This window comes from Ischnura elegans, chromosome 7 (assembly GCF_921293095.1).
Source record: "Ischnura elegans chromosome 7, ioIscEleg1.1, whole genome shotgun sequence".
NCBI classification, from domain to species: Eukaryota; Metazoa; Arthropoda; class Insecta; order Odonata; family Coenagrionidae; genus Ischnura; species Ischnura elegans.
Genome location: NC_060252.1, coordinates 7,867,036 through 7,894,084, shown reverse-complemented (window position 1 = coordinate 7,894,084; position 27,049 = coordinate 7,867,036). Strand labels below are relative to the sequence as shown.

General features: G+C 39.3%; 1 protein-coding gene and 1 long non-coding RNA gene across 4 annotated transcripts in view; one reads left to right on the top strand and one right to left on the bottom strand.

The window, feature by feature from the left end:
- Positions 1 to 27,049, top strand: part of LOC124161863 — a 44,770-nt gene that overhangs the window by 9,442 nt on the left and 8,279 nt on the right. For 2 of the 3 annotated variants that reach the window (XM_046538087.1, XM_046538086.1), the window contains exons 2-6: positions 1,934 to 6,957; positions 9,314 to 9,511; positions 19,315 to 19,429; positions 22,281 to 22,326; positions 25,863 to 25,963. In XM_046538087.1, coding sequence (XP_046394043.1) covers positions 2,158 to 6,957; positions 9,314 to 9,511; positions 19,315 to 19,429; positions 22,281 to 22,326; positions 25,863 to 25,963 — 5,260 coding nt within the window. In that variant the 5' untranslated portion in view covers positions 1,934 to 2,157. Of the gene's footprint in view, positions 1 to 1,933; positions 6,958 to 9,313; positions 9,512 to 16,498; positions 16,740 to 16,823; positions 17,252 to 17,733; positions 18,146 to 19,314; positions 19,430 to 22,280; positions 22,327 to 25,862; positions 25,964 to 27,049 lie in introns of those variants that run through there. The other variant, XM_046538088.1, reaches the window with a different exon arrangement.
- Positions 18,143 to 27,049, bottom strand: part of LOC124161866 — a 115,931-nt gene continuing 107,024 nt past the window's right edge. Inside the window, exons 2-3 of the long non-coding RNA XR_006865417.1 lie at positions 18,474 to 18,610; positions 18,143 to 18,394 (exon numbers count right to left, since the gene is read on the bottom strand). This is a non-coding gene — a long non-coding RNA (uncharacterized LOC124161866). The remainder of the gene's footprint in view (positions 18,395 to 18,473; positions 18,611 to 27,049) is intronic.

Sequence of the window (27,049 nt, the reverse complement as noted above, 5' to 3'; positions counted from 1 at the left end):
ATTTAAAATTTTCATGTTTTTGTGTTTATTGTGCTTGAATGTACAGGTTTCGTACTATTTTTATAGATATTATTCTGTAGGATAGATAATTGGAATAGAAAGAGGAAGCACTCGTCACAAGCATATTTATATTTAGGCACAAGGACAGGATCAACACAAGATGATTATATAGATAGATTGGCATTGCAATATTTGTCCAAGAAAGTGATGGATTGTATTCAATACTTAACTCTAATTTGATAATTAATTACAACTATCAAAACCCTTCCTTGTCTTGGTTATGGAAAAATACTATTCTGCATGCCAAAATAATGTGGCAAACACAGTCATCTCAGTGTGTTGTTTTAAAAATATATTTGATGCTAATGGTGAAGATTTGCTTATGCTTACGTTTTTATATCGTATTTGGGCTAATACAAATACGCATTAAGCGATGCCTATGGACTTCGTGTTGTGCTTCCTTAAGAATGAATAGCGGCCGCCGCCTTTGGTGACTTGAAACAGTGGTGTGTCAAATTGCATTTTTTTTGCATCAGCTCATCACAGCTGTCTCCTGAATTTTATGCGGTATTTACATTGTATGTATTAGCTTTTAAACTCTACTCACCGTTCTCAAATATCATCATTTTGTGCCTCAGATACATTTGAAACCTCCTTATTTTTTATTCACAATGTCAGTTGATTCAGACTATTACTTTTGCATTCTTACACTTTTTCCTTTCTTATATTTCCACTGTTATATTTATACAAACTTACAAATCATTATCTTCTAACAGGTAAAGAGAATCCTTACTGTTTAGCAAACTAGCAGTTTGCTAAACGCCTCTTTTCTCCCCACCTCTCCTTGCCCCCGTTTTTCTCTTAAATGACAATTTAGAATGCTGTGGAAATGTTGATGCAAGTAGTGCCATAAGTAAACCGTGCTAGTGGAATGATAGTCATCATAATTTTTATCTCTGTAGGTAAAAGTACATTTGCATGTATTCATCATTGGACATGTAAATAGATATGTATGTATGAAACGGTATGCATGTGGAGCTCATCAAATTTAAAAATGTAGTGGACGAAATGAAATACTTCGAAGTAGCAATCCATGAATTCATTCATGCTGAATGTAAATGTTGTTTGGAATACCTTTCACATACTGGTTGAACTTTCCAAGTACCAAATATTTTAAGGCAGTTAGCAATTTATAATATAGGTTCAATCCTTGGTGCGTTACATGGGCAGTGCCCCAGCTGTGTGCTTCAGCCTTGCGCATGAGTCAATTTGCTTGTTTTCGAATGCTCTGAAAGTCTGTCCAGAGTACAGAAGTCGTTAACCTGAGCATCCAGCCGGTAGCCTAAGCTTAGATTCACACCATCACATGGACTATATTTCCTCTGGCTCCCACCCTCGACCTATTTGGCATGGTTGGCCCTTCTCGGAATAATTGAGAATTAATCCCGCCAGTGCAACTCTAGGGCTTATGGGAACATGCCAGTCCATCAGCCATGATAAGGTTGCAACCCAAGAGAGAGAGATATATATATATGTATCAAAATAAAAATATTTCTCAGCAGATTTCCTTGAAAAAGCAACCAGCATTAATCGTGAAACTTTTGGGACACCCAAATCATTGAAGTGGAGACATGTCCCAAAAGTTTTTAATTATAATTGCTATTGGTTCTGGAAAATACTGGTCATCTGCATCTGATAGTAGTGATTGCTAAGAGAAGTTTCTCTGCACTTAATTGAATTAAGAAAGAGCTAAGATTTGAGTTTTTAATATTATTCTGATAACAGTGTATTCATGGTTTTGAGTTGAAATGTCTCAGCTGTAGCATTTGCCATTGTGAATTTAATTTGGTATAGGTAATTGTATATATCCAGGAAAAACGTATTGTGAATTTATTTGATCGAAATTATATGATTGCGTTTCTTTTTTTTTCAGGGTTTCAGACACATTATTTTGCCCACTGCTAAGGAAACACCAGCTGTGGAAATTTAATGAAAGCATTCTTGGGCACTGATCTGATGCTTTAGGTGTTTATTTTTGATGTTGCAAGTAGTGAAAGATTGATCTCAAATTTAATGCAAAGTGTTTGTGGCCTCATGAGCATATAATTTAGTTAGATTCACGCGTAGAGACTTTGTCAATTGATACTGAAAGGTATCATGAGGTATAAAAGGAAATCATCAGTAAACCCCAAAACTGATAATGCAGTAGTACATCTGGGAAGACTTCCTAAGTGGATTAGTGAACAAAAAACTGTGAAAGTGTTAATTAAATCTCAGGGATGCGTCATTACCTCCCTACCATCTTCTCCAGTATGGAAGGAGTATCGAACTATGAACAGCTTTTGTGGGAAAAACTTGTCTCAGTCGCCAAACCAGAATTTGGTGGATGGTCGGAGGTTAACTCGCTCTACTGGTGGGGATGTAAAAGTGGATTTCATGGCCAAGTTACCTGACGATAGAAATTATCGTTGTAAAATATTAGGGGCTTGCAGTGACCAGTTTCTTGGATTTGAGTTGCGTCATCATGCAATTTACTTACTGAACAATGATGCCTTCCCGTGCCTTAGTGAGCTACAGGACAAAGTGGATTTTGTGCTGGCGATGGCAATCACTGAGGCCCGGTGCTCTGATGAAGGGTGCTCAGAATGTCCGTTGGTGGAGGATGCACCGGAGCTGACTGCATCTAATGCAGGAGGCAGCATGGGAAGGCACAGGAAGCTGCAGGGAAAAGAAGGGAAGCCCAAAAAATGTGGTCAACTTGTTAGAGTGAAGAGGAAGGGGGCTCAATGTTCCTCATCATTAAATGTCCCGCTGAGGAAAGGGAAAGAGGAATGTGGTAAAGACTTTTGCCGTCTGGGATGCATGTGTGATAGTTTGAAAGCAAAGAGGAAACGTGTGCATTGTGGCCATGCTGATTGCATGTTTTCAAAACACTGTATAAGAGGTCCCAATTTTACACCAAGAGACTCCAGTAGGCTAACACTTTTAAGTGCTGAGGCAAAGTCACCGGAGATGGAAGGAGGTTTGGCTAAAAGACAGAGGAGGCCCCCGAAAAGATGGCTTGAAGAGGAGGAAGAACACGACATTCTGGCGGAAGTTAAGAAAAAATCCAAACTTTTCGTGCAGAAGTCTCCTCCTAAGAGTAAAGAAGCTGAAGAAGCAGAGAGCGCCAGTGAATTGACTACTGATACCAATCACCCTGAAATTAACGAGAAGAGCTCTGAGCCTAATTCTGTGGATTCTCATGATGAAAGTGCCTTTAAACTGAAGAGGCCCATCTGCGTGGCTATTAAGAGTATATCCGGCAAGCAGAGGTTTAAATCATCCCTTTTCAGATACAGTGTGCCAGATGAACCATACAAAGCTCATTGCTCTCATGAAGGCAACCCTGGTGGAGAAAGCTCCAGTAATTTTTACTCGCCACAAAGAGATACGCATGCAGACAAACCCAGTTGCTCGAAAGATAGCAGTTATCAAGACATCAGTTTGAAAAAGTACTTCAGGAACTACAAGGAGTATCGAAAATTTTTTGCCTCGGGAGAGGTTACTGATAGCCAAATAGCATGTATGTTGTCTTCATCATTGAGCCCTGCACGAGTCAATTGTATGGTGTTGATGAAATGGGATGTTTTAGAGAAGATGGTTAAAGAAAGATTGGCTTATTTATGGATAAGTCAGATCCCAAAATGTCCTGTCAAAATTATGGTCACAGACAGGGACTCCCCACCAGATCTCACGAGTACTAACTTGGCAAAGGTGGAGAATGTTGGTGGTTTTGTTTCTAGTGTTGACTATTTATTTCATTTGTATAAGAATAACCCTGAACGTTATGGATGCTGCATTCTTTCTTGCCATGGCTTGCACTGGGAGATAAAAGGAAACCTAAATTTGAGGACCAAACTCAGTGAAAGAATTCTTATCAAAGTCATGAGGTCCTGCTCGAAGGCGTTCAATGAGCTGACTTTTGATAATGGTGGTAAAAGAATCCTTATCTGTGACAGCTCAAGTGTAAGCTATACTGAAGAGGCACTAGGTGATAATGACGCTACGGATGAGGCTGTTGTTGAATCTGAAATCAATGAAATCCCAGAACCTGATATACAGGTGTATGATCCAGCTGCAGTTCAATCTACTGGAAGCCCGGTTTGCCGTGCTCGAAATTCTGCTCATTCCGAAAATACTCCCAGCAGTCCTGTCTCTCTTGCTGTGGAAAATGATCTTCCCTCTCCTTCCTCGGAAGACACAACTTCTGCATCTGAAACTCATCGCCAGGCCTCTCCGGACTCCACTGTGTCTGAGAAATCACACGAGGAAGAAGTGATATCCCCTAGCCCTCAATCCAAGCCATTGGTCGTACCAGCACCAGCATCAAAGGGCTTCTTAGATTTGAGTTGGTATTGCTTAAATCTTGACCGAAGTTTTGACAAAATAATCATCGACAAGCCACATTTCAGTGCCACTTACACGCAAATGGTGTATGCACTTCGAGTGTCCAAGGAAAGAGACATTGCTGTTAGGGTATCATGTTCGAGTGGATCAAACTATCTGTTCAACAATCAGATCTGGAAACAGGGTGTTTATGCAGATTACATGATCAGTGATATTTCCGTCAAAGTTGGTCCTTATTACAATTATGAAGTTCCAGAAATTAGGGCTTTTGTGAAAGTGAATGGAATTCTGATCCGAACACATGTGGAGCTTTCTAAGGAGCCTTTGACTCCGGAGACAATGCCAAGAGTGTCCAGGACGGACAGTCGGACCCCTGCTCGTCAAACGGCTCAGCCGTCGGTATCCTTGCTCAAATCCTCTTCATCTAGGGGAATGAGTGAAGCATCGTCATTTGGCAAAAATATTGAGTCATTATCAACGAGGAGAGGGATTGACCCCCTGAATAGAACAACTGAGCGACCAACCAGTGTTGGGGAGAAGAGAACTGCAACTGATGATTTGCCGGTTGTCACTTCAACTGTTAATGAAAGCCTCACTCAAGTTGACACAATTGATGAAACTGATGATCCTTGTAGCATGTCTTCAGTGACCATAAAAAAAGAACCAAGGGAAGAGATGGATTCTGAACTGAGTGATGAATCAAAGTCAGATTTCAGTATGAAAATTGAAAGTGTTCAGGGTAACTGGTCAGGGTTTGATGATATTATGAATCCTACGCATGATGACTCAACAGATTTTGGTGCGTGCATTGTTGCCAAGGAGTGCACGGACTCGAGTGAGACTACTATGAAATCCTTGTTGCATGTGTCAGGTGCAGCAGTCAGTGTAGTTGTTCCTTCATCTTCTAACTTGGCTGTTGTGCAGAAAGAGATTCTGCCGACGGAAATGTCAATGGACTCCCTGGGCCAGGTGGAATCCCCTAAGTGTGCAGTATCCAGAAATGGCATCCATCAAGTGGCTGCAGTGTTGGACCCTTTAATGGATACAAAGTCCAATGTGGTCACCAGCAACAGGGCAGATTCAATTAGTCCTCGTGATGTGAACAGCATAGCAGACAACTCAGTCACCATAAAGGCATTCCCAGTTGCCTCCAAGTTTCGAGATTCGGGTAGTGTCTGCCAAGTGAACCTTGCCAGGAGAACTGTTGAAGTAAATTCTGTGGCATCGTCTGTCGCTTCTGAAGGGAATCCCTCATCAGCCTTCATTGCCGAAAGATTCAGATTAATCGATGAGAATGGATTGAATGCAGCTGTTGTTCTGAAATTGAGTCCCTTTACGGGTACCTTGTATGCTGACAGGGTCAGTAAATCTGACACCAAGCCTGTAGTATCAAATAGTGTGGCTATGGAGAGTCCTGCTTCAGATACCATTATTACCAAAAGAACGAGTTCAGTTGCCCCTGCGTCTATTGAACAGCCTGGTGTGTGTGCAGTGAATCCTGTATCAGTTACCTCCACTGCTCAAAGAACAAATTCAGTTGCCTTAGCATGTGCAGAATCAGCAAGTTGTGCAGTGAATCCCTTGTCAGACACCTTAATTATCAAAAGAACAAGCAAAGTTTCCCCATCATGTGTAGAATCAAGTGGTAGTAGGGCAGTAAATTCCTCATCAGATGCTTCAGTTACCAAAACATCCAATAAAGCTGCAGCTGCGACTGTAGATTCAACTGGTTTTAGTGCGGTGGCTCCCTCTTCTGTTTCCTCAGTTGCCGAAGGAGCTGGTACAGTTGCCCCAATGCCTATAGAATGTACTGGTGTTCGTGCAGTGGACCCCTCTCCAGATATCTCAGTTTCCAGGAGAGCCAATATAACAGCAGCTATGCCTGTAGATTCAACTGATCATTGTGCTGTGAATTCCTTGTCAGGTACCTTAATCACTAAGAGAACAAACGTTATGGCCACAGCATCTGCAGAATCAACTGATGTGAATCCCTTTTCTGATACCTCAATGAGCTATGCAGCTGATTCAGTTGCCATGAATTCCAAAGAATCATCTGCACTTGAGTTGACTTCCAAGTCAGGTACCATGCGTGCCAGAAGATCCAAATCAGTTGGCAGTGTGTCCAAGGAATCGGCTCGTCAGAAGTTGAACCGCAAGTCGGATGCTAAGAGGACCAAATTAGATGCAGCCAAGTCTCCAGACCTTACTGTATACAAAGGGGAATCCTCGTGGGATGATGGCCCTAGTGACAGCTGCAAAGCGGCTGCAGACGCAACTGTTGTGAAGGGATTCCTCGTCTCCGATCTCAAATGCTTGAAGGCAATTGCTGTCACCAAGACGGCTTTAAATGTCATAAGGTTTGCTGACCCATCGTGGCACCTAAACAAAATCCCTCCGGAATTCAGGTGTGAAGAAGAGGCCAGTGCTTACTTGAATACCTTCACCAACGTCAAAATGTATCCTGACGACTATGTTCTGAAGTGGACCTTTGTGGAGAGCAAAAGATTTTTCCATCTAAAACATGGAGATGACTTGATTGACATCAGGACTGTGGATGATGGTGATCATGTAAGTTTGAAATATTTACAAATGAGTAATTTCACTCATTCCGAAGGGATTGCTGTGGATGAATTCTCTTTGGGCTTGCCTCCAAGTAGGAAGATGGAAGGCAGCCTACGTTTTGGGCTCTTGACTACCTGGCCATTCACAAGGCAGTGGCGTAGCCAGGGGGGGGCCTCTGCAACCTCCCAAAATATAAAAACACAATTATTTTCCTTCACAAAAGAAAACCAAATATTGAAAAATCATGAATTTAAAAAATATTTCTTTAACAAATGAAGTTTTCTCGACTATTAAAAGTGTTAACATTAGCTTAAAAACCATTGCTAAGTACCCTCTTTTTCACAAATTTCCCCCCCCCCTGGTTTTAGACCCCCCTCCAAACAAAATTCCTGGCTACGCCACTGTCCCAAGGCAACTACAAATGGTAATTTGAAGTGACCATAGAAAATGTGCATTAGGGTTGGCCAAACCTCGACTGTTGAGTTGGAGGGCTGTTGACCGTTGGAGACTTAGCTGTGGCCAAGAAAGATGACATGTAAGACACTAATTCTCAGTGTATAAAGTGCTGATGTTTTGCTGGTAAACGGTCCTCCACCTTAACTATTGGGGCTTGATTAATCCTACCCCTCCTAACCAATTTTCCAGTCACCTCTGGGGATGGGTGGATCCAAGATTTTTTTTTTGGATTGTGATTTTAGCTTTCTGATATTTTCAAATGCAAGTGCATTTTTTATAGCATGTTAAAAAATAAAGGTAATAAAGTAATGAAATATATTTAGGGTATTCTACAAAATTTAAGCAATGCTATTTTCAAACCGAGTGCTGAGTGAAATCGTAAATATTATTGTATAATGTACTTGTTAGCTCACCAGAATAGCTTCTCACATATGAGTAGGTAGTGGAAGGAATGCTATTAGAATTAGCTGAAAACAATTTCTTCAAATTTTCCACATGGTGGTAAGCCATAGGTATAAGGTCATAGGTATTTGGAGATGTTGTCGCATGCATATGATGTAATGAATCATGGATGGTCATTATTGTAATAGCCATTGTTAGCACTATAGCTGGATTTAGAATTTTAAGTGATTCTACTACCCTTGTAAAAGGTGATGATAATGGAGTTTGAAGTGTTTTATCTTGGTAACATCTCTCAATTGATTGTAATAAAGCAAATTAGAAAGCAAAAGAAATTTATATTTTTCCTCAATATCACCAAAAAGACAATTTTTTCAAACAATAAAAATTTTTGGTGATCATGCAATTACTATAAGGTTCTTCTCTGAGCAATGTATTTATTCTCTTTATTGATTCCTTTGCCAATACATGGATAAGTTGTCAAAAGAAACATCACTCAAAGTTGAGCTACCGTTTTCCTAGAGTCAAAAACCATAACTTTTTTCATACAGTGACTGGTAAAAATAATCATGATGTAAGCACAAGTTTGTGTTGATGTGAATGTAGAAAAAAATTTCCTTTCATTATCAGTTTATCAGTTATTTCAACCAACTGCATTGTTACCAAGATGCAACACTTAATATTAAGGCAGCTTATCTTTGTGCAAGGACGATAGGTCACGTAATTTGAATTCTTTTGTTTCCAATCCCAAATAAAAACTCCAAAGTTTCACTAATTTTCTGGTTGGGCCAAAATCTACCGAACCCCATGCTGATTTCACCAAGTTCCTCTCCAACTTTTTTTTCCTAAGAATACCACCATTGATATATGTATATCTCACGCTAAGTTAACACTTTGCTAATTTATCTTTTTCTTTGGACTTCTTTTTTGATTTAGTATTGTTCAGTACCATTGCTGAATATGTAATGACTTCTTTTTTCAAAACTTTTGAACTCAAGTACACGATTTTCCCTTTTTTGTGTCTACACCACATCCAGTGTCTCAGCGACAGTAATTTTGTCAGTGATCCTCCTGGCATCTTTAGATCAAAGTTACTGCTCTGCATTTGTCAGTGCTGATAATGGGTAGGAAAAGACAGAGGTAGCAAAACGCAGAGCTGCTCTTTGTGTAGTACCTCTGATGTTGGATCATGGAAGTAGAGTTTTCAGAATGCTAAATAACATGGGTAAAATATGGAATTGTGCACCTTTGACTTGGAGACCATGTCAGGAGGACCACTGGCAAAACTGTTGTGATGGAAATACTGGAAGTTCTTCATTATTTCTGTGGAAATCTGTGGAGAAGCAAGGTTACTCAAATATTTCAACATTTCTATGAAAAATGGCTGTGTGTGTATCCTCTCTGATGTAGTCCTCTCTTACTTGCCAACATTTCTGCCCCTTTAGATTTGATTTACAGAGATTTTACTGTGTGTGTTTTTAAAACACTGTAATAAATTTTTTTGCAGTTTATCACAAGCAAGGGTGTATTCCGATACGATGATGTAACTGCTGAAAATTTGGCCAAATGTGGGTTGGGGAGAGATGACAACAGGCGACTGCTCGAGTTGAGAAGACGACGAGAAATTCGGTCTGCAAAAAATGAGCTAATCAACCTGCTTCCTGATTCCATGAAGACTGATGTGCTGATGAAAGTGATTTATCGCGTAAGTGTGAGACAATCTATTTCTTTAAATGTTTTTGGTTCACTATCACCGACTTATGGTTCAGTAATTTAACTAATGTATTTCATTGCTATTAGTAAGAATAGGTTGAGTCTACATTTTCGACAGATCCATTTGAAGTTCAGTTCCTGATAGCCGTTCTGTGTCCTAGTCCTTAATCAAGTGTTTTAATTTTTAACTCCAGTACATTACTCTCTCATTGTCATGAAGTTCACCGGACCAAAAAAACCGGAGGTTCATAATAACAAAGTTCGTAAGAATTTTTCTTTTAGAAATCATCGCAAAAAATACATACCTTGCCAAAATTTCTTGTCTCTTCAATCTCCCGTATGAAAAACATGTATTTGAGAGTCATGTGTATGATACAAACAATTATATTACACACAATTATGTAAAAAACAAGCACATTCATTTGATTTTTATCAATAGGAGATTAAATCTCAGCATCTCCTCAATCATCTCATATCATCTATAAAACACTAAATGATATGTAACTGTAATTAAACCATAGAAAAATTGTATCTACCAGGAATAGCTTAGTGGAAATCCAACTGATGGAAGATGGATCTGAAATGACATAGCTTCTTATCATTTAAACGAAATTAAGCATTGATGGCACTTTCTAGAATTTTTGCGACTAAAGCGGTAAATTTTTTACAAAATAATATCTTTAAATAATTTTTTTGGCTTTGAAGTCAACTGCTTGAAAAGTGATTTTAGGGAAAACAAATTTGGACTGCCTAGCTCTTTCCATTTTTGATAGAGTAAATTCTCGTTATTTCGAAGTTCGCTGGACCGAAAATCCGGAGGTTCGTAATAACAAAGTTCGTATGAACGTTTCTATTAGGAATCGTTGAAAAAAACCGTGTGTGACAAATGCGATTAAATTACGCGGAAATATATATAAACATGAAAATTCGTTTCAGTTTTGGCATGCGGCATGACGTAATCGAGGGTTGATATCCTCCCGAGTACAGTAAGTCCGATTTACGAACTAGATGCGTTCCAAGACCTTGTTCCTAAGTTGACAAACCTACGGTCTGGCCGCTGAGAGTTGTCCAATGACTGGCAGAATACTCTAGGTTGGGGCAGCGTTGCCAGGTGAGAAAGTGAAACGCCTATAAAGGCCTCCGTGAGGAAAGGAGACGGAAAGGACGACGAGGGTGAAGGACCCAGTGGAAGAATCACTTGTTTTGGCGACTCGAAGAAAGGGCATGTTTTAGTGGATCAGGCTTATTTCGCTTCTCTGTATGCATTTGACAACGTTGTATGACTAGGCGATGGTGTGACAGCGATTGGCTGCAAACCGTGCTGGCGAAGGGTTATCCGCACCTCCTATTGTGCCATCATCGGCAGTTCCTAACTTCACACCGGAATGAATGATACTTTGTTCAGATTATGCCCAGAGTACGATTTCCTCTATGCCGCATGGCGTAGCAACGGCCAAATCAAAAGGCGCCAAATTCGAAATTTGAAAATTTTGAATGCTGTCATCTATGGTAGATCGTAAATCGAATGTGCGTAGGAAGAGAACTAAGTGTACATCAAATATACGATCAGTAATGAGTCTGTCACCATGATTCCCCAGGAATGAAGTTTATTATATGACGTTGCGCGAATGGTGAAGAAATAATCATAAATGACACTCTTGGTCCCAGTACACCAGGACAGCTTAAACGTGGCATGATTATTAAAATTTAGCGTAGTGAATATCCATCTAAATGCCATAGCTTGTGTGTGGAACTTCGTATTAAAGTTCATTTTGTATCCGCCAGGACTGGAACTGAGGTTCATAATTTCGTAAAAACAAGAATTTCGTAATAACGCTTTTTTTCCTATAGCTTGGATAAGCCTTTTCATCGGGACCAACGATTTGCTTCGTAAAAACGAGAACTTCGTAATAACGTTGTTCGTACTAACGAGAGTCTATGTCATGATCATTTGGCATCAACAACATCCATTTGATAATGACACTTTTTGGGTGCTGCATGATGCAATCGAGGGTTGATATCTTCCAGAATACTGGAAGTCCTTGACATACGAGCAAGATGCAATCTGAGACTTTGTTTATAAGTTGATAAACCCACTCAAGGGATCGAAAAGTGTGGTTATCCTGCAGAATGCAACAATGCATTGCAAATTTGCAATAACTCACAATTGTGATGAACTGATGTAGCTGAGCATGCGACGTGGCTGGAGCCGATAGAATTCCCTGTCCACAGGAAGGAAGAACAGGTGAAACGCTGAGCAGTTCCTGAGTTCACAGCGGATCGATTCTTTGTTCAGACTGGGCCCGAAGTGCGAGTTCCTCAATGCCTCACTGCATCGCGTTGGCCTACTGCAAAATTGCCAAATTTGAAATTTGAAAATTTTGGGTAGGCTTGAATTTTTTGAATGTTAATATGTATCTGGTAAATCGAATGCTTGTAAGAAGAGGACTTACCATGTGTACAATTTATGAGCGATAATGAGTGGGTCACCGTGATTCCACAGGAATAAAGCTTATTATATGATGTTGTGTGGATACTGAAGTACCGTATAAGCGTGTGTAAGAGGCGCACCCCTATTTTGAGCATCGAAACTATAAAGAAAAAAAATTTTGCGGCATTTTTTTATCCTATCATGCGGTGTTGCAGACGTATGCCTGGAATTTTGACAGTTATCGAAATTTCCTCTTTCAACGCTAATTTAAAGAGAAAATTTTTATAACTGTGGCGGTAATAGCGGCATAAGAGGGAGTAGAAAGAGTTCCGATCCTCTCTTCGCATACGTCGTTTCTCTACGATGCTAGTCCTACTCACGAACAATTTTGTGTAGAAGCTCTCGCACGAGTATTGCAATAGAATTGCAGCCGTGGAAAGTTTTAAGTCAAACACGACAGGCACATAGCATGAACCTTCCCAAGAGATTGGACAACAATCGGAGCAATCTCAACGCCGTAGGACAATAACCACGTCGTAGATTTTACAGAGCTACACGCGGCCCTCCATCAGCTAATGCCTCTGCCGTTTTTTTTTTTCCTTTCCGAGACCCCACAGGAAAATAGGAAAATATCAAGTTACAGGGGAAACATAGAAACGTGTTTCATCCTTACCCCATCTCACCAACTGACCTTTTTTGGTCTACCAGGTTTAATTCTCCTAGTTTCTGGAGGTAAAATACTAGGTGAGTCACCTACTGAGCTCGAAGATACCTCGATATCTTTCAGCAATTGTATGACACGCACGAGGTTCTAAAAAGAATGAGACCTAACGCGACGTATATCTGACAGAATTTATATTTTTTAAGCTCTAATTGATTGACGCAAAGATTTATAGTTAAAACAAGGCTACTAATCGTGCGAAAGATCCACAGAGAAAAAATCATTCGCCTTGACCGGGATCCCCCGATTTCCGGTCGAGTGCTTTAGCCAGTTAAGCTACCGAGGCGTCATTCTTCTCTGTGGATATTGGGTGGATGGATGTGGGGGTTCGGATCCCGGTCAAGGCAAATGATTTTTTCTCTGTGGATCTTTCGCACGATTGTGCATTGCGGGTGACTCCCGTAAAAGTTATCACTGCGGCTAGTCCCGGTATACTTTAAACAAGGCTACTAATATTCAACATAGTCCAAGCAGCACAATTTCGGAAGAAACAAGCGTAGCATAAGCGCATTCAAACAAGACGAGACGGACTGGAAACTTCAGGCAATGCAAACTGCGTATATCACATTGCTGCACCTTTGCCCCTTTGCCTTGAAGGCAACGACGTCACATGAAAGATCGGACGTGTTCTTTCCTTGCTCCTTCGCTCATAGCCTCCTTGCTTGAAATACGGAGGGGAGGGAGCGCGCTCCTTCCCCTCGACCTCTCCTTCAGCGCTCTTTACTTAGAAGCATTTCCGATTTCTTCTATCCACCATTAAATCCAACAATGAACACACTTGTTCGAATTTTTTAAAGCGCAGGTTTTGACACCAATATAATTTTCAGTTGCAAATATCCTCATATTAGCTTCTGAAGATGACTTTTGAAAAATCATGTGCTCAGCGTAATGGAAATTGCTCGGCAAGACAGATGTTGACTATTAACCAGGTATGTCCTTCAAAAGTACGCATTTCTCTACGTTTGATAAGCGATTACAGTATAAAGCGATAAGCGATGTGCAGTATAAATGCCGTGGGATGCCCTCTCGTGGCAGTAAATTTATCGCGCGCTCCGGAGCGAATAACCCGGCGCGATCTTTTCCATGTTCACCTCTGGGGTACCGACATGACGGCACAATAAATGCACACAGAAGCATTTTATAAATACGTCACTAAGGGAGAAACTCCCCTGCCTGCCGCTTGATTTTGACCCAGGGTTTCAGATGACTGACTCACGCTGAAAACCAAGGCCACTCAGTTCCCCTTGGACTAGTGACCGGCGATGGGGGGGGGGGGGGGGGGGGGGGGGGGGAAGATACGAAGTTTGTCTAAGAGGCACACCCCCATTTTCGGCTGCAATTTCTGGGAAAAAAGGTGTGCCTCTTACACGCGCTTATACGGTATCTCCTACTGAAGAAAAAACCATAATTGATGATCATGGGCACAGTGTACGAGAACTTAAAGGTAGCACAATGATTATGATTTAGCATAGAGTATATACACCTAAATGCCATTGCTTACCTGTCGATCCTCGTAGTAAAGTTCTTTTTGTAACCGCCAGGACCAGGACTAGGTTGTTATTTTGTAATAACAAAAGTTCTGTAATAACTTTTCTCTTACTGTGGATTGGATTAGCCTTTTTGTCGGGATCAAGTATTTGCTTTGTGAGAACAAGAACGTTTTAATAAGGTTGTTGGTATTAACGAGAGTCTACTGTATTTGAATAATTCCAATTGTATACACTGTGAATGGTTGATTCTAAGAGGTTGGCAACATGATCGGAATTTATTGTGTTTGAAATTACTTTCGTTGTGTTATAAGGTAGGGTTGGACAGATACTGGATTTCTTTTTTGGATCCAGATCAGAATTGGATCCTTGATTTCAGGTATCAGCTCTTCAGATATTTTGGATCCAAATGCATTTTGCTGGCTACTTTGAAATGAAATATGTAATAAGTCGAGCTTATTCTGGGTACATCCAATAAAAGGGATGTTATTGTGGCCTCAATCTCCACACTCTCAAATTGGCGTGCATTTGGCCCTTTCAAGCCAATAGCTTTCTGGGTTTGAACGTCGCATCCTAACGTCTATTCCTAACCCCCTCTCCCCGTACACCTCTCCCCTTTCCCCTCTTTTCCCTTGTCCAACACACTCCTTTCCTCCCCATTCTTACTCAAGTTGAGAAAGAAGTCAGTGGTACTTCGAAAGCTTCAAGTTAATTTCCCGTGTGAGTGTTAATGAAAGTGTGTGAGATGACTGATGCTGTGGGCATCTCAACTGAGTGGATACATCACATTTTGCTTGAATATTTGGACATGAAAAAGCTATCCGTGCAGTGGGTGCCATGATGACTCTCTCTAGAGGATAAGTACAACCGTATGACCACTCCAAACGAGTGTTTGGCGATGTTCAGTTGCAATGCAAACTAGGTAGTTTTGCATGCCCTTTTGTATGCGTGGATGAGACATGGATCTATCACAACACACCATCTGAGAAAAGTCAAGACATTGGGTTTCTGTGGGTGAACATGCACACACAGTAGGCTAAGGTGGGTCTGTTGGCTAACTAGGTCTTGATTACAGTTTCGGGATGTATGCGGTGTCATACACATCGGTTGCCTTGAAAAGTGTTAAAAAAAATTACCGACGGACGATATTCAGAGCTTTTGGATAGATTCTATATTGATTTGAAGAAAAACAGAACCACATATGAATAAGGAAAAAGTACTGTTCCATCTAGACAACGCACAGATGCACATGTGTGTAGTCAATATGGCAAAAATCCATAAATTAGGCTGCGTACTGCTAACCCATCTAGCATATTCTATAGATTTAGCCTCGTGCAACTATGTTCTGTTTCCAAATCTGAAGAAATGGCTGGGTGGTAAGAGGTTTGGATCGATTGAAGATGTTATCACTGAAATGAATGCTTATTTTCAGGGCCTTGATGAAAGCTATTATTTGTAAGGAATAAAAAATTGGAATAAATTGAACTAAATGTATTGAGTTAAAAGGACACTTTGTAGTGGAATAAAACACTTTTTTGCTGAAAAAATATCTTTTATTCAAAAAGTCATGGACTTGTCAAACCACCCTTGTATTTTGGCGCACTTAGAATTTGAACAAACCCTGATCTCCTGATGTCTGGTCAGGTACGCTAACCAGTTACTCTATTCAGCCATCTCCTTCCCAAGCAAATATCTAATGGGGTCTAACTGAACCAGATGTTGACATCTCAAGTCCACACTGTGGCGGAGGAGACAGCGGTTGTGCTTACGAAGGCTCATATTGTCAGTCACTCCTTCAGGTCAGGCTTTTTGGATCAGTATTGTCGCTCTCAGAATGATCGGTTCCGAGATCTGTGCACCCAGCCAAACAAAGATGAAGCATAACTCACGTAGCATTCACATTCATTACAAAAATGGAGCGCATGAGTAATATAGAAAGAGATTTTCTGGTTTGTTTGGTAATCAAATATAGGGACATTCTGGAAAATATGAAAACGGATGCTGTGACAGTTGCTGAAAAGGTATGATACTGGAGAAAAATGGTGTATTTTAATGGACACGCCGCTGTTTATAAGTTAATAATCGAATAATATTGTGTCGTACACTTACTTTCCGACATAGCAGTGTAGTTCATTTAATGCCCTGGTCCATTTACATCGTAAGAAACGCAATATGTTACCTTAAATAATTTAATTTGCTTAAGAAATTGTGTTCATGATTGAAATGGAAGTTTTATGAAACACGGGGCATTTAAGTTTTATCGTTGCGAAGGTAGCAAATCTATTTACTTATGTGCTGAGCACCAATTGGTTAAAATAAAGGGGAATTCACTTTCATTAGCGGCCGGGGAAGGCATGGCCCCAAGACCAAGTGGAAACCCAACAGAAAATGGCCACTGGAGGTGGGCTTTGTACACCGCCAGTGGAAGATGCAAAGCCTGATCTGGAAAAAGCCATTTCCTTGGTAGCACACTGCAAGGAAAGCGCTGGGAATGTTGATGACTTCCCTGTGGAGAAACCGCCTGTCCCCAGCGGAAGCAGTGAGCACACGGGACATATTCCGTTTTTGGAGGCCTCAAAAGGTAAATAAGTGATGTGTTGTTGCTTAATTACTTTACCTGTTGCTATCGCATGTTCAAATTTTGCTAATTATTTTTATTTTGTAGGTTTTGGCGAGGCTTCCACGAGCAATGCTCCGTGTGCTGCACTAGCGAGCTTGGATCCAGAGAGAGCAGCATCCTCCTCTGGCGGCATGACCAGAGGAGATGCTCTGGAGAGAGAGCTGAAGGTTAAGCTTGAGGGCTTGAAGTCTTATGTGAGTAAGCGTGATGAGGTTCGGGCTCTCAGGCTGGAGACAGCAGAGGTGGAGCTAGCCGCAGCCATGGAGAGCCGACACCAGCAGAGGCTGTACCACAATCTCGAGCTGCAAATAGTGCAGCAAGAAATGTCAGCAGCCAGGGAGAGGCATGAGATGCAGCTGGAAATCATTAGGCTGCAAGTGAAGCAAAAAGAGGGGGCGCTGGCGCAGAAAGTCAAGCTGAACGAGGTTAAATTAAAAATTGAAGAGATAAAGACACGCCAGCTGATGATGATGGTTTGTGAAGTCTTTTATTTTAAATTTAAGTGTTTGAACGCAAAAAAACTGGCCTGGCATCAACTTCATTGCCATAATTAGCAGTAATGGAAACAATATTTCCTAGAATGATTGTGTCTTCCCTCATTGCATGCAGCAAGATGACCGCGGTAACATTAAATCAAAGATATGTAGTGTCTTTGTTGTAATTCCTGCTTTGCAAATTTTTTAATTACCCATGAAAAGTTTCCTCCAATTGATAATGGTTCCGCAATTTAATTAGTTATGTGAGGATAATATTTGAATTCAAATGAAACACACATTTAGCTGGTGAATCATGCGATGGACATATATGACCCAAAATGCAATATTTCATTGCTAACTCTTCATCATCAAGAAACAATATCTATGCCTTACTACAGTGCATTTATCTTGTGCAAATTAATAGTAACCAAGGTGCAAATATTAATATTTCAAATAATATATTGTTCTTTCAATTTTAGAGACGGTAGCTGCTCCTGTTGCCACATTTGCCTGGCTAGCTCCACTCTTCTGCGTTGCGTCTCTCTCTATTACATTTTATTCATGGTGCTCCTGTGGACCTTGTCGTTCCAGCTCAGGATGGAAGTATCCTTTGGTTTCCTGTCACCTGCATTATCTTCCCATGCCTTCCTCAGTTGCAAATTGTGCCACCTCGGCAATTGTCACAGTATCTCTATCATTATTTTAGAGTGCCCCTACAATTATTTACTAAACTAACGAGCAATCAACTGTAACTATGTTTGTTCAATCATGTATATAAATGTGATAACTGTATGTAAAATTGTAAATTAGTGTAAATGTTGTAAATAATTGTAAATTTTGTTAATACTAAACAATTTGTAATTTATTGTCAATAAACTTGTAGTCAGATGAGCATAGATTCATTTTTATTTCAACAGATTTGGTCTCGTTGACGTTTGAAATTGGATTCTAAATAAGTGCCTTGATATATCCAAAGCTTTCTTTACTTCATTGATGACTCACCAAGCCTGGGATTTTTCTAGTCCCTTACAAGTTATTCCCGTTAGGAAAAGGGAAATCTTCATTCAGTGACAATTCTACTGGGCATTTAATCAATCTTGCAGGGACATCAGGATTTTCAGTATCGGTGGATCAGGCATTCTGCAATTGTTGTTGGCTCATGTCAACATTGGTAGGAGTAGTACATACATTTGTCAATATCTCCTTGGAAAACCTTTACCTTGGTATAAATTCCCATGCTAAATAAAATATAGTGCCATTCTTTCAAGTAATGCAGATCTCTTAAATAATTGTACGGATCATTGTAGGTACATATATTGGATGAAATCATCAAGGTAGTCACCATGTTTTGAAGTCCTAAAAAATAATGAGAATAAAAGAAAACCTGAATTAAGTTTAAGGAAAGTATGTAGCACACTTCTTTTGCATCAATGCTAAAAATAAATCTGGTAAAACAGGTACATACATTGTGTTACATCAATAAATGCTGAACATAATGTAATAAATTTACTGGATTTAATGCAAATATATAAGGGTACATTCAGAGTGACTTCCCAAAGAAATATACCTGTGTGTACGCAGGGCTAACCCACTTTTATTGTCTGAACTGAATATCATTCAACTGAGGTTCTACTGTTTTCTCTATTGGTGTAGGAAGTCCTGATGGTGCTTCAATATAGTGAAACATGTTGAATGTGCAATGAAGTTTATATTAGGATATTGTGCAAAGTATTTTTTCTTGAAAAATATAAAATGGAGTTCCAAAGTATACCTTGCTTGACCTTTCAATTCTTGTTCAAAGTTTCCCATGTAATTTCAGTTATCTGTAATCATTGAAAATTTAATCAGCAACTTTGAAAATATTTGATCAATCATTCAAGAGTCAATTACTTTCCGGAAGAGAAAGAGTTCGTTTTGGTCCTCAAGAAATTAATTATTGTTGGCATAGCATAGGATTTTTTTTGACACATTTAGTTACCATTATCAAGGTGAATGAAGTAGACTCAAGTGTCATTTCTGATTGAATGCAGAGTGGTAACATAATCTCTATTTTTTTGCAGAGTTGGTCCCTAATTCATTCTTTGGAAGAAAAAGGAAGAGCCCTTTGTCAAACTCTGGTCACTGAAAATACACGTAAAGGTTTTCTTCTGGCAAAGCTGAGGAATATGTGCAGTGGTAATTATTCTATTATTTCTCTATATTAAAATTAGTTGCTGGGGTATGAGCTTCCTGTCTGTTTTGGACTCTAACGCCCCTATAAGCTATACGTTACAAGGCACATTAAAGGTCCAGAACATTTGCATGTTGCCTAAACTGTTGACAAATTCAATAACAATTCCCTGAAAATTATTTCGGTTTTTGCTCTTTTTATTTGTAATAAATTTTTTTCATTTATTTTTTGTTACCCAATATGTATTGTGATCTCAGTTTTCCATCAGTGTTTGTAGATAATTTGCTTTTACTTTTCATTGATGCAATTAAAAAGCACAAAGAATCGTTTTAAATTTTCTTGACGTGCATTTTAAGTTAGTTTGGTGAACAATGTCCTGCATTTACATTGCATTCATTTGTTTGAGACATATTTCTAGTTTATTCTGAGGCTACCATTGAAGAAACTGCTATTTGGCACATTAAATGATGATGTTCCTTTTGATGCATTCCGCTGTTGTGTGCATAATATGCTGTACTTTTCGTTGTGTGTCCTGCTAAAAATCCAACCATGCCTGTGGTGGACAGTGAACTCACTCCACTGGGTAAGTTTCAAGACAAATGTTACCCAAAATGTCCAAGGAGCAGTTCTGGGGACAAGTCCCTGCTCACGTCTGAGGTCTTCACCCATTCCTGGAAGAGCGTAACAGACCTACAGGGTGGTATAAACTTTTTCCTTTATAATTTTCTGGAAGTTAGCATAGCTTGCCTCACTTACTCACTCAGTAATTGCACTTGTTGGTCGGTTTGTATTGTTGAGGAGACATTGCATCCCAGACTGGCTAAGCCACAGGCATGTGAATATCTGTAATTCAACATCGGTGGGCCAGTTCCTTTCCCCGGGCCGCCTTGCACTTTGAGGATTTTCTTTTGGGGGTGTCTGAAGACTTCACCCAGAATGCATACAATACTCCGTGAGCCACCTCAATAGGCGAGTGGCAGGGGATGTTAGAACGCTATTCATTTACGAGGAAAGAAAATTCATGTTGGAGTGATATGACTATTGAGTCCCACCTAACATTAATTAATGTCCTTTGTCTTTTGAGGGAAAAGTGAATTCCCATACCTACCTGTTCCTCAAAATTACGTAGAGCAGCACCATAAAGAAATGCAACGGACCAAAAAGGTAGCAAATAGATAGATTATTGTAAAATTAATTGTTGAAAAGTGTAAATTCAAAAGAATGTTCAAGTTGCCTTTATGTTGTAGCTTGCAAACTGTTTCATTGAAACTGATGCCATTCATTTACTTACAAGTGCATTCTTGACAATATCGACTAATCACTTACATTTAGAAATTGTAAATATATCGGTCAGGAAGTACTTCAATGCAGTGTTTTATGCTGGTTACAGCTAACTCCCGACTATTAGAGCTGATGATGGGGAGAGAGGGCACAAAGAATTGAAAAACGCAAGTAATCCAAACTTTCACTTAAATTTCTTGTAAAGTTCATAATTTGCATAAATGAAACCATCTATTAGTGTTTAAATACATTTCCTGTTTTTAAAGATTGTTTTCTTGGAGTCATTTAGTGCTTTGTTTTCTCGGTGATAATGTGATTGTTCTTGTATTAGTACTGCTTTAGTAATACCTGGTTTCCGAAAACCATGCGCCCCTGGCTGTGAGGTCACAAACTCAGAAAAGTGGTTTGCACGAATGCTTGAAAACCACTGCGCAACGTCAGAAACTATGTACACTGTCAGGCAGTCAACCTTTGCACATCATACTTGGAAAAGGAACACGGAACTCCCGTGATGGCAACTGGCACGTGATTACACCATCGTGCAGCAGCGATTATAGGAAACCATGGCGTAAGGCAAATTGCCTATGCAGGGGAGTGGCTGGCTATGACTCATGCTATCTCTACTTCCACTTTTCCCTTCCTCTCCTGTTTGACCTTGACTAGTCGTGGTGGAAACGTGTCCGAGTGAGACAAAATCTTCGGTTCTTTTTGGGCTGCATTCAACTGCATGCGAGGCCACGGCAACAATTGCACATTTCCAATATGAAATAAAGATTGTAGGCAACATTTTTCTTAATTTTCGATAGGTTAACATTTAAGAATCCTCAAAAATTAATCATTCTTTCCCGGCTGCTGATGGTCGTGTGAAATACGAGAGCTGACGTCCAAGTGCCTATACTTGAAGCATTCCTTGTCAGCGAATGGAATTTGAATGGAAATAATAAGTCTGGTGTAGCCTTGCATTGAAATACAAATGTCCTGGTGCTTTTGCATCGGGTTTTATTTTTTATAAAGATCGTGGATAACATTGATGGCGTGTGAACTTGTGCATGGATAATCCGCCACATGGATAAACAGCTGCTGGATTATAGGGAGTCTGCTGTATTCAGTTTTTTCATTCCTTATAATAGGTATTTTAATGTGCCAAAATTATTTCATGTTGACAAGAGTTGGTGGGAAATGAAATAGAATAGAATATTGGCAACTGTAGGTAGAAAGATGATTAAGTTTGCCTAGCTTTATTATCTTGAAGTTCACTCACTCAGATCGTAGAAAATATGTGTATTTTATTTTTATAACTAGGCTGTTGGCAGAATGGATTCTCAAGAATTAATGGTTATTTTTATTTTGGAAAATTTGTTTCTCTTTTACTTTTATGAATCAGATAGCATCAATTTTATACCATTGTGATAGCTATCCTATCCTGTTATATCCTATAGTGTTATACCTATCTGTTTATTCGATATATAGATGTAGTTCACTATTTGAATCATATTTCATGAGGTACATGCTTTTGTTTCGTCAGATTTCTCTTTAGGTTAAAATCTGAGGTTAAGATTTTTTTTTAATTTGCAGGAGAGACCATGTACAAGATATATGAAGAACTGGAGAAAATTGCAAGGTAAATATTGTTATAAAGTTTACTCTTAGTCATTTTTAATGAAATTGCTCAATCTGTTTGCGGAAGCTATTATTTTGTTTCTATGATTCCTCTGCAATATCCTTGTGTTGGTTGTATGTTGGTGTGCTGGTGAGGTTAACGTTGAATTTAACCGTGGAAGTTTTGTGTGTTTTGAGGGAAATTAGAGTGGGTATGTCGAGGGAAAAACTCGAGTGGCAAAGGGAAAAAGTGAAAATTCAGAGGCAAAGGGAAAATGTGAAAATTGTGGTTGAACATGCGGAGTGTTGCTGGGTTTTAGTGACAAGGTGGGCATTTTGTTGTCATCTTAGCTGGGCAGCACAGGTTAATGCTGACTTGGCACTACTTAGCTTTGTTTATGTCACTGCTGCTACTTGACCTTATTTCATATTTTTTGCTTATCAGGTGTACTATGATGGTGAATTGCATTGATTTCCGTTTTCACAACACACTGCATGGCACCAGTTGTGGTTAAGATGCTCCATCGCTTTGGCTATTTGTAAGACGTAAGACATAAAAATATGACTTGGCCATATTGTCATGAATTTCTCCCTTAACAAATCAGGTATAAATCACATACAATAATATACAGAATGAGTCAAATGATATTTTTGGAACAATCATGACATATCTTCCAATGGAAGAATTTCCTCTCTATGCTTTACTTTGTCTAAAACTCTCTATCCAGATAACGTACTTAATCTCTAGGTAAATTATAAGAGGGTATAACTTAAAATTTCTTTTAGTACCTCTTCGAGGAAAAACAAATTAAAATTCAATCAATTCGGGCAATATATTGTGAAAATTTCACATATTAACAAAATAAAATAACAATTGCACTTTTCCCAATTATTGGCGTTTTGGCTCACAGAGACACTCACCTGGGAAAATACATCGAAGTACGGTGGGGAAAAAATTCAGTACAATGCTCATTGGCATCTGAGAATACAAGCAGCTGAGTGAATTCTTGAAGATGTCTTCCAAAAATGTGTCCACGTAATGTTCTCATACAGCTGACAAGGGGAGACCACGGACCTTGCTCCACCTTTTTCAATGCCGTATTTTTTATGGCCTTCAAAATGGTGAACACATCTCTGAACTAGTAGTGGTTTCATTGAATGAGCCTAAGTTTGGCTGTAATTAATTCATTTTCATGCGGTACTTTTCACACGCCGGGTATAGTTTTATAATATCGCACCATTCAGCAGACGGGTCAGGTCAGGCATTGGTAGCGTATGTGATTCCCATCCAGGGGGCCAGGGTTCGGGGCTTTGTCATGGCAGTTTATTTTGTTGTCTTCATTGTGATCATATTGCGTCAAGTTTTTCATTAATTTTAATTGCAGCAAGCATAGACATGAGACAATTTTTTTATCATCATAATGGCGTTTAAGTATTTAAGCAGTGCCATTTCAATCGCGGAGAAATGAAGGCTACACTTGCTACTCTCCTCAAAAATATACCGAAAGATCAACGGGGGGGGCTATAACAGTGGCTTTTTTTCGAAGAAATGACATTTGTAGGTGGGCCTCTTGTTATTATATTGGAAGGGCTACAGAATATTTTGGGAAGCGGCGAGCACAAGACACATTTGGCGTAGTTGTTGCTTTCAACCCTCTAGCGTGTGCGACTGTTATTTCTACACGACCGGGCGAATGGCGTACTTTTCCCATGATATGTGCATAAAATAACACTCGATTTTTGTTAAAATTAATCTTTATTTGTAGAAATTAGTTCAATCTTTTACATTTATAGCTGATACAGATATAAAGGTACCGGTGGTACACGGCCGATCGCACGGCGTAATTTATACACCACGGGTTCCTCTTGCTGATCTAAAAAAATTAGCTACAATACCTCAAACTTTGAGAACTCGCAATATAGACAGTCAAAGTATATTGTAGGAATACACGAGAGCATTCTAGCCCAGAATGTACGTACAATCCTTGGTTTTCGAAGATTGACGTATTTTATATGCCAGCGTGCCTGGTCCAGGGTTATCAAATTTTATTTCATCCTATTTGTTAATTGAAATTGTATTTCAGAATGGTTCTTGTAGCACATAGGGACTGTGTAAGTAAACTCCCTTTGGAGTAAAGTGAATTACAAGTGTTCGAGAAATATGGCATTTTATAATCGTTTTGTGTTCTTATTAATTATGTCTGTACGCATGTTGTTAATCGCCGCGAGCCTTTAATGGCATGTGCTCTCGCAAGAGTGTTTTTCATTTTTAATGTGGAATTTGATCAGCATAAGAAAAGAAAAAGTAAATATTTGAAGTCACACCAACCCTTGCTAGTGTAGTTGTCGTATCTCCGCGTTTGAAATGACACTGCTTAAATACCTAAATGCCATTATGATGATAAAAAAATTGTCTCATGTCTATGCTTGCTGCAATTAAAATAAATGAATAACTTGACGCCATATGATCACAATGAAGACAACAAAATAAACTGCCATGACAAAGCCCCAAACCCTGGCCCCCTGGATGGGAATCACGAATGCTACCACTACCCCACCTGACCCGGCTGCTGAGTAATGCGAAATTTTGAAATTATATACGGCTTGTGAAAAGTACCGCATGAAAGTTAATTAATTACAGCCAAACTAAGGCCCATTCAACGGAATCATTACTAGTTCAGAGATGTGTTCAACATTCCGAAGGCCATAACAAATACGGCATTGAAAAAGGTGGAGCAAGGTATGTGGTCTCCCCTCGTGAGTATTTCAAAAATGCTAACCTCTTGTCCCAGCGAAATTCAATCACATGTGTCGCAGTATGACAACTTGTAAATGATCTAACTGTGAATTCTTCCTCCAATTTTTTAAAAATTATGTTTTCATCCATTTCTCACTTGGAAGGGACTTAACTGTCATTGGGGAATGTGTACCTTCAGCTGATATATTGAGATAGAAACACGTTGAAAGCATAATTGTTGTGGTGGTGGAGTGGGAAGAGCAGGGAGGAAACTTGGGGTAACTAGTGCTCATATTCCATGGAAAATTGCTTGCTATTATTACACTAATTATTACACTGCCATACATTTCATCAGGATTTGAAGCATTGAACTTTGCTGCTTTGCGCAGATTTAGCGCAGGTTTGAGGGTCTCAACCGATTGTGGTTTCTTTGAATATGTTGCCATCCTTGATGGACATTGAGTGCCTGAACACTAGTACCATGACCCCAGGTACAATTGCCATGGGAATTAAGAAGCCTGGATGGCTCTGCTGTCTGCGCAGTGGAAAGCCAAATGTCCGTGGTTTGATTCCTGGTCCAGGGGAATTTTTTTCTGCAATTCATGTACACTTCACCGCTGTTCTTGCTGCAGGATTTGAAATATTACTCATTATTATTTCGATATTTACCTTTTCAACATTAACATTTCTCTCTCTTTGGAGGCATCAAGCTTTGACAATTAATGGCTTGTAACAGAAACTATGAAACCAGTCTGCCTTAGACATTTTTCAGTTTTTGTCTGAAAATTTTTGGTCATGCTGTATTCTCAATTAATTTTCAGACCACGTGCGGTTGCAGATGTAGAATGTGTTGCCCCGGTCCAGAAGCCCATTCGTAGGAAGCAGAGGGCTCCTCAGCAACGTCGAAAGCCAAAAAAGAGATGTAAGTGTTTACATTTGTCCAAAGTGAAACCTCTGGATGCTGAACGTCTCTTTATTTCATAATCCTCTCGATATCATAATGGTGGATAAGTCCAGGCCATGCCCAATGCATTTTAATGGGAAACACTTTCTCCTCAACGCCTCTTTCATTTAATGTAGGTTCGAAGAAGAAGAATAGAATGCAGAGATCACCTCTTTTATTTGTATTCTTTCACTCATAAAGCCAACTCTCAATTATCCAGCTCCCAATAACAGGGCTTGTGGATTACATATCCAGGCTGTTATTTTTTTTACCTATTCTTATTCTTCTTGCATAAAATATCAAAATAATTCTATAGACGAAGAAAGTGACTCTAAAAAAGATGGATGGAGGTTGATTAAATGAATTCAAATAGGTATGCAAAGGTCTATAAAAAGTCATTTCTTTGGTTAGCTTGATGATTTAATCGCGATACGAAGGAATTATTTGCCTAAACTCTGAGAAAAAATAACTCATTCACATATCGTCACCTTTAATGTGGAACCTTGTAAATAAAAAATATCAAAATTTACAGTATCAACAAAAAACTTTATTTTTCTTGTCTTACAACATTTACATAAATAACTGTTTTGGTTTTTAAATTCATTAAATTCAATTTTAAATAGAATTTTTTTTCAGCTGTATCACACGAAATACAATGTTTTAATGGCATAAAAATCTAATTCTTATGAAATTTTTGTTTTATGAGGTTTTACATTTAACCTTTAGTCAGTGACATGCTGTCGGAGAGACTGCTTTGTTTCCAAAATTACAATTTTAAAATATCTATAGTTCTCATTAGCTTCATATATCTGTATAATGAGGACATAGAGGACACTCTTAAAATTTAATCATCTTATTACTTACTTCTTAAACCCTTTTGTTGCCACCGCTGGTTGAGCGAAAACTGCCAGGGGCCGATTTATCGGCCCATATTATTAAACTTTTTAAAAATGATTGTGGCCTTTTCAACGGCTGTAATTTATGTAAATCCCCACAATCAATCTATGGTTATGAGATGTAAATACATCTTAAGAATTTGGAAAAAAATCTAGACGTAGTAAATAC